This window comes from Aptenodytes forsteri, unplaced genomic scaffold (genome assembly GCF_000699145.1).
Source record: "Aptenodytes forsteri isolate BGI_AS27 unplaced genomic scaffold, ASM69914v1 Scaffold264, whole genome shotgun sequence".
Lineage (NCBI taxonomy): Eukaryota > Metazoa > Chordata > Aves > Sphenisciformes > Spheniscidae > Aptenodytes > Aptenodytes forsteri.
The window spans coordinates 987,170-995,163 of record NW_008795936.1 but is presented as its reverse complement, the minus strand read 5'-3'; the positions used below and the strand labels follow the sequence as shown (position 1 = coordinate 995,163).

General features: G+C 49.6%; 1 protein-coding gene across 1 annotated transcript; it reads right to left on the bottom strand.

The window, feature by feature from the left end:
- Positions 1-1,786: 1,786 nt before the first annotated feature.
- ACKR3 (atypical chemokine receptor 3) lies at positions 1,787-3,754 on the bottom strand. The gene has a single exon (XM_009285108.1). It carries the CDS (start codon positions 3,725-3,727, stop codon positions 2,633-2,635), a length of 1,095 nt encoding a protein of 364 aa, XP_009283383.1. The 5' UTR covers positions 3,728-3,754; the 3' UTR covers positions 1,787-2,632.
- Between the last annotated feature and the right edge of the window lie 4,240 nt (positions 3,755-7,994).

The following is a 7,994-nucleotide window of genomic DNA, read 5'->3' as shown; positions in this document are numbered from 1 at the left end:
CGTCGACACCCTGAGGTGGCTGGCAAGCTCAGAGCGGCAGGGGCGGGGGGGGGGGGGGAGGGGTGGGGGGTAAGGAGGGAGGGAATTGAGCAAGCAGCTGTGTGGCGCTCAGTTACCAGCTGAGGTTAAAACCCGACACAAGGATACAAGGTGGGTGCTCAGCCCCAGGTCTTCCCATGCAAGAAGCTGGAAATACCCACACATGTGATGCTACAGCTATTGACAGAGAGGGTCACGGTTCCAACCTTTACCTGCTCTCTCGGTCTGACCCTGCTTTTGGAAAGGGCATCGTCCCACGACAATTCACCTCCCCAAGGAAGAGGTCTGGAGACTTTATCGGTCCAGTCTACGCAGCAGGTCCACAGGACCTCCCCGATACTCAGCACTGCCCAGGATCTCCAGAGCTGACGTCGCGCTGCAAGTACCACACTGCAGAGAAAAAAGAAGTTGTGAGCTTCTGCCAAGTCAAACCTCCAAACCAGCTACAGCACAGCATGAAAACATCATCCTGCCTGAGACAGAACCTGAACTGAAATAGTTACGCTGCTATAAATTGAGAAATACCCTGCAGGCACAGCCCAGCACATGGGAGCGGGAACAGGATGCCAGAGCCCTACCCAGCATCTTTGGGGAGGACACAGCTACACGTACAGATGCTGGGGCATGGGAAGCAATGCCCAACTAAATCAGGAACATTAATTTCTCAGTATTAACACACCACCTCCAATTTTAACTATTGGCATGAGGGAGCACTATCCTTGCAGTTAGGCAGTACCTTAAAGAAAGGCTTATGGGAATCTCAAAATAACCATCTTTTACAAGAAGTGTCCGCGCAAAAGGCTATACAACCAACTCCTCCATTTGGGGATGGACCAGTGCTTTTTCAGAAACACCAAGTACAAGGAGGAGATAATAGACTTTGCAAAGTTGGCAAACATCTACTTTTATAGGATCATCTTTGAGAATGCAGTAATACAACATACAGAAAGAAACAAAATAGTCATTACAAAATTGTTTGGCTGTTGGGATCTCAGAGGGATAATAGCATGCTTTGATTTAATAGGAATTTAAGCGTAGCCTTCACAGCAAAGCAGTTAGCACTGCACCAGAGTTGCAAAACATGCAAACCAGCAACAGGAGGTCAGCAATGGCTGCGAGACATTGATTTAACAGTAGTTACCTTGTCCTGAGACTAAGATGACCACAAGTCGCTGGCTTAAAGATCTACTTCGTACATCCCACAGCGGCTGAATCCTACCCCACGCTTTGGCAATACAGCATTGCAAATTCAACACAAGCCACAGCAAAGAAGAGATAAAAAGGGATTTAATGCTGTCAGGACTGCTAACCACTGAATTCCAGCGCAAGCAAACACCGCAGAGGACTGAACCTGGATTAGTCCAAATATCCACTCCATCTGCGTACTTCCATATTTTCCTTCTATGTGTTTATTCTTAAGCTACAGACACAGCCTTTCATCACTCCCAACAAGCTTCCACCTTATAAATCCATCAGCTCTACCTTCCCAAACAGCACAGCCTTCCGCAGACCCACTCCTCCCACCCCTTCCCCTCTCGCCACGCACAGTGCTATCTCACATTCCTCCATTCAGTAGTTTCTGCCCACCATCAACAAACATCAGGAAAATACAGACTGACCTGTTTGCTCCTGCACCAAACAAAGAAGAGAAGGTGGCTTTGGGATTTCTTCTTTTTGTTTGTTTTTTTTCTATGGAGAAGGAGGATGGCAAGTCAAACCACTGGTAGGCATATATTTTTTTCTTTCCAGATCTTTATTTTACAAAAATAACTTACAAATAGAGACAACTCTCAGAAGTAAGATCATTCATTCTGTGCATAAGGATACAGTTTTGTGAAGTACAGGCGTAGGAGTTAACTCTTAAAATACTGTTAATTTTAACATGATGGTAACTATATTACAGTACATGTATTTCATGCTCCAGACATGTGGTATGACCACCGCATAAAGCTACGGTCGATAAAGTGTGCCAGCCAGGGAGGATGCACCTAAGAGATCATTTCCATACTGCTAATTATCATCATCCTCTTACCTATGACAGTTTAAACCTAACAGCAATCTAACACTCAGACTACAGCACTCTGGATACACTCATCAGCAATATACTTCAAATACATGATAAAAATATATTTAACTTTCAAATACAATTGTATAAGGTACACCAAGAGCCAGAAAATAAAGTCTCGAGCTTTTAAATACAACATACTATATATATATAACATATACAAGGAGACAAGAGGGAATCTACACGTGGAAGAAAAAGCTTATCCTGGAAATGCATGTTATCTGTGGTACACAATGGCTTTGTCTGCTAGAAAGTCATTTCCATTTGCATAGCGTTGTCAAGAAGTCCAGACTGGGGTAGGAGGAGATCAAACAAAACACACCACCAAAAGGCTTAATTTTGGTACCACCTCCATTTTGCACCTGATTCTACTCTTAAATTACAGTTTGCTATTTCTCTTTTGTAGGCTGGAATTCATGCCCCGTTCATAACAAGCACAGGGAAAGGGGAAGATTAAAAAAAAAACCACCACAACCAAAAAAAAAAAAAAAATCAAAGAGTCAAGGAGGTTTATTTATGGAGTTGCAGTCATTTGGCATTTTGCTCCAGAGCAGAGTATTCTGCTTCCGACACTCTGGAAGCATCGATAAGTTTAGTGAGACCAGTTTTGGCAGAGTACTTGAAAATAAAGGCTTTCATGAGCTCATATCTGTAGTTGCGGTTAATGAAGCTGTACAGGATGGGGTTGACGCAGCAATGGACTAGAGAGAAACACTGAGTGATGTGAAGAGTGGCGTACAAGAAGTTCTCCATCTGACAACTAAAAGGTATGAAATGAAGGCTATAGAAGATGTCAAGCAGGACAGCTACATGGTAGGGTAGCCAGCAGACAAGAAACACAACAACATAGGAGAAAATGATCTTCCCATTGCTTTTCCTCTCTTGGTCACTGGAGGCAGAGATGGTCTTCGCAAGGAGGAAATAAAAGAGAGCAATGATGGGAAAAGGGATAAGAAAGCCCAGCACAACAGAGATGAGCTCCATGCCAATCAACCACTCTTTGAAGCTCTCCTCTGGATAGACAGGACGGCAATAGGTTTCGTTGTTGGAAGAGACCGTCTTGAGATAATAGGTGTCTGGGAGAGATGCAGAGAAGGCAAGAAGCCAAACTAAGATGCAGATGCAGCGACGGATTATCTTCTTCTTGCGATTGCTGGAATTGGTGAAATAGGCAACTGAGAGGTAGCGGTCCACACTCATGCATGCCAGGAAGAAGATGCTGCTGTACAAGTTGATGGAAAATATCAGGTGAGTTATCTTGCATGTGATTTCTCCCATGTGCCACTGATTATGCTGGACGAGGGAGACGACCCACACCGGAAGGGTGATGACAACACACAGATCAGCAATAGCCAAATTAAAGATGTAGAGATGGGTTTCATAGCCAGTCATTTTGGCTTGGAGGTTGACCCACACCACAACCGAGTTGGCCACCAGCCCTATGACAAAGATAAAAATGTAGAAGAAGGACAGGGTGTATAGCAGGGCACTTTTGTTGAGTGTGCCAGGGCATGTTGTTGCATCAACCGTGATGCAGTCACCGTTGTTGCACGTCCAGTTGATCTCTGTCAAGTTGGCCGTTTCCAGAAAATCGAGGATGGAAGTCAAATCAAGTGCGCTCATGTTCGCTCAGTTTGGAGTTCAAGTGACCTACAGGCAAAATAGGATCAAAAGAAATGACCTAAGTTAACAGAAATATTTCTGCTGCCATCTTCATACCATAAAGCATACGCAAGTCATGCTGTTTTAGTGATGTCCTACTCTTGTAAAGCACTTTCCATTAAAGAGATCTGTGGACCAAAACAGATACATAGCAAAACTCATCTGGTCGACAAAAGAGGAACAGCACTAGCTTTTTATGTGGTTATTTTTTTTTTTCCTTGCAGCTCACATCTGACATCATCAAGTTGGCTATCGTCCCCGGGTGTGAAATCCGCAAAGCACACCGTGGCCAAATAAATGTCAGGCGACTAAATCTGTCTTCTCTGGCATAAATGATGATACTATTGCTTTCAGCAAGGGAATCTTTAAGCCATTTTATCTGCACTCCCCCAAGCATAGTAGAATTGATCTGGCTGATACACGGTACCGTAAAACATTTGCCACAAGCTCTGGTCAGCATCTTGTCAAGCCCAGCTCCAGCTGCATTAAGTAGAAACGGGGAACTAAGGGGCTTTGTACCCTCATCCAATTTTAAATTTAAATCCTGCTCCATCCTCCACCCTTCCCTTCAATTCTATTTTACAAAGCATCCCCTGCATTTAACAATTATCACGTAGCTTTGAGAAAAGAGAAAAAAAAAAAAAAAGTCAGAGCTTGACCACTGAGTAGATCTGCTGGGCTTAAGTTTTCTTTTTAGGAGAGAGCTTTGATTTACAAAACACTCCCCCATCACAGCTGGCTCCACAACAACCGCTTCCTCCCCACCCTTTTGCTTTTCTACATCTACTTTTCTTGCCTCTTCAGTGCCTTCTTCCATCGGCAGGCAGCAGACAAAGCAAGGGGCTGCTCCTTAACTTCCTTGTCAGCAGAAGGAAGGGCCCCAGCAGACCCACACAGCTTACACAAAATCTGAAGTCAGGCTGCTAATTACCGTTGTGCTTTTGGGGCAGTGTAAAAATGCTGCTTCCCCCGCTGAGACCCTCCCACCCCACAAGGCCAACAGTACCACCCACAGCAGCAGCCAGTTGCCTTGGCCCGTGACCGCCACACTTCAGCCAAGCAAGTTTTGGAGCCCCATGTCCGCAGGCTCCAAGCTTGGGGCATGCCAAAATAAAGATGGAAAGGTGGGTTTCCAAGGAATGGACCCCATCTCATTCCCCCGTGGCTTCACTTGAGCCGGAGCATCGGGTCAGCCAGCCCACCCGTAGTCCCCACCGACACTTCTAGCATCTTAAACGGTGGCCACCTTGCTCTTCCCCATGTCCCCAGCCCCAGCAGTGAGAGGTACCCCCTTGATGCCACCCCAGCCCCGGGAACAATGCCAGCATAAGCAAGCAGCTGGAGACAGCAACGGGGGGAAATGACTCCCATGGCCACTCGTATCTCTGAACATCCTCAACCCCACCATAGGACCTCTTGGTGAGGCTTACGGGAGCATGGTAGGGACAGCAAGCAGGAAAGAGCTCAGACATGGTCCGGCACTGAGCATCCTCTTCTCGTCCCCGCTCCCTGAAATGGGATGTCGGTTGACACAGCACCTCTCACTCCTCTGTCTGCATAATTGGCTCTTCCCAAACCTCCCACCCTCTCCGCCTGCCAGGGATACAGGCTGCGGAAGAGAAAGGAGATAAGGGGGGAGATTACTGGGGACGACTCAAGGCACTATTGTCCCAGTGGAGGGGAAGCTGGTGGCACTAACAATGAGGGGGGCCATGCACGCATCCAGAGGAGATCAAGTCTCGCCACAAACAGGCCCCAAATTGGCCCCACGAGGAGATCGAGCCTATCACTTCAAACCTATGGCTTTCACCCTACTGGCCTGCTGAAAGACGGAGTTGAGATTCCAAACAAATTAGGCATGGATTTTGCTAAAACAGTGGCTGAAGAGGGAGCCGAGACAGTGGCAGCTTTCTGTGCTGGGATAGGTAATCCCCTGTCTCCAGCTCAGGAAAGCAGAGGGTGATTTAACCCATGTCCATGCAGGGCAGAAGGGCTGATCCTGCCCCTTGCAAGAGACACAGGCCACCCTCAAACTGCCTGTACCACCCGGTTGGTGCAGGCAGCAGGGATGCGTGCTGCCCAGGCACAGGTCCCCAAGATGCTCACTTCAGCCCAGGGCTGCAAGTGGGAGAGAGGGATGGGTCTCCTGCTAGACCTCATCCAGGGTCCCACCACTACCACTGTGTCCCCAGCGCAAACACTTCTCAAGGCCTCTCAAGCGTGGGAAGAGCAGCACCATCCCCAAGTCCCTGTATCTCAAAACCCCACAGCAACTAAAGCAAACTCCCTAAAAGCCACAAAACTCCCAGCCCCGTGGCACAGGCCACCATCTCCTACTGGTATTTGTGGACAGCAAGGTGAGCAGAGCAGGAGAAATACTAGGCTACCCCCTAACACCCCACAGAAGTAGCATGGGTGGGCCTAGGCATCTTCTGGGAAGGCATGTGGTCCAACAAGGGAAGCGGGCCCATTCCACATCTCAAGACCCCAACTCAAGCCAACCTCCAGGGCAGGGCTGTGACCACCTGCCGACAAGCCTCCAGCGCATCCCCTAATGGAGAAGAAACACAGACCTGGCTGCAGGCTGTCAGATCACCAGTGCCGACAGAAAGGCAGCGAGGGCAAGCAAGAGGCAGCAGCAGGGCAGCAGAAAGCCCTTGGAAGCTGGGACTCACACCAATGCTGGGGATATCATAGCCAGCCTAGGACAGCAGCTAGGATAGGGCAACACCATCCTGGCTGCTCACTCACAACCACCCTGGGGATCTTATTGAACACAAACGATGCTCAGCCCAAATCTCAGCCTGCCTCCACTCCAAGAGCAGTTCTGCTGTATGCACGTGCATCCATCTGTCCAGGGCCGCCGGCATGCCTGTGCACTTTCGCATCCCCAGCGCGGTAATAAAAATCTGAAACCGATACGGCCTCCCAAGCTCAAAGCACTGCTGGGGAGGACGGCTATATTCAGAGATTACAGCCTTACAAGGCTGGGCTCTCTATAGTCTGGGATTAGCTGCTGTAACCCGAGCTCCGATTCCCACACAGATTAGCTGGGAGGCGTGCGGGGAACCCACCAGACAAACTCAATAAAGCCACTCTGTGCTCCTAAAAAAAATACCTTTAGCGCTCTCTGCAGACAGCACAATATCCTAAAAACTTGTGAAGGCAGCTAGAACTGCATTTTGTGTCCACTGCACTGCAAAACTCCTGCAGGCCATCACCCCTTCACCCAGCAGGCACGTGTGCTGTAGCCAGTCCCTGCTAGTTCACAGGAATTATAGCATGAAGAAAAGGAGATGCACCCGAAATCCTGCTTCAGACACCCAGAAATGTCCCCGGAACCAATGCAGCCTGCAGGACTGCACCCTCCCCGTCCCACCTCCTGCCCAGGACCCGATGCAGGCTGTGAAAAAGTAAACAGGCACAAGCATCCCTGCCTAGGAGGGCAGCCTAGCACCGCATGGCAGTGTTCAAGCCCTCAACACTTTTGGGAACTTCTCAGCACCCCCTCTTCCACCCAGAGCATCTCACAGCCCGGTCCCACCTGCACTCAGACCTGCCTCCAGGCAGCTCAGGGGTGCAGGCAAATGGCTTTGCCCTTCCCGAGTGGAGGAGGAAATGAGCTATGCCAGGAAAAGCCAGGACAGCTAGTCAGGTTGTCACCTGCACACCTTCACCCTTCCCATTTCAAAGGATCAGCCTGGTTCTCCAGCATGGGGAGGTGGGCCGCACAGCCCCTTCCAGGCTGTTTGGCCACCGAAGGAGGACACCCATGCCCTCAAGGGGCTTTGCAAGACTGCACCCGGCATGTTTAAACTCTCTTCTGCAGTTCTGGGTTGAAAACAAAATAATAATAATCGGGGAAACAAGCATTCCATGCAGCTCTGGATCACACCTAGACACGCAGGGAAAAGGAGCACCCAGAATCGAGCAGCGCTTGGTGCCGGGACGCTGCAGTGGCCCAAAGCAGGTGACTCCAAAGTCTCAGACCCTACCAGCACACCACCAACCTCTGCCACGGCGAGGTGTGCCAGCCCACTAACCTGGCCACGGGAAAACCAGGTGGGGTGCGAGAAGAGGAGGCTCCCCCTCCCCACCCCAAATGTGATCCCGAGAGGGGCTGGGATGCAGCCCAGGGAGGCTGCGGGGCGACGGGGTGCTTGGGCCGAGGGAGCGAGGCTGCAATGGCCACGCTGCTCCAGCCTCCCGCGGCTGTCACCCTGCACGG

What these genes read in the sequence shown, in the direction of transcription:
- ACKR3 (XM_009285108.1), bottom strand. Translation starts at nt 3,727, where the DNA reads ATGAGCGCACTTGATTTGACTTCCATCCTCGATTTTCTGGAAACGGCC.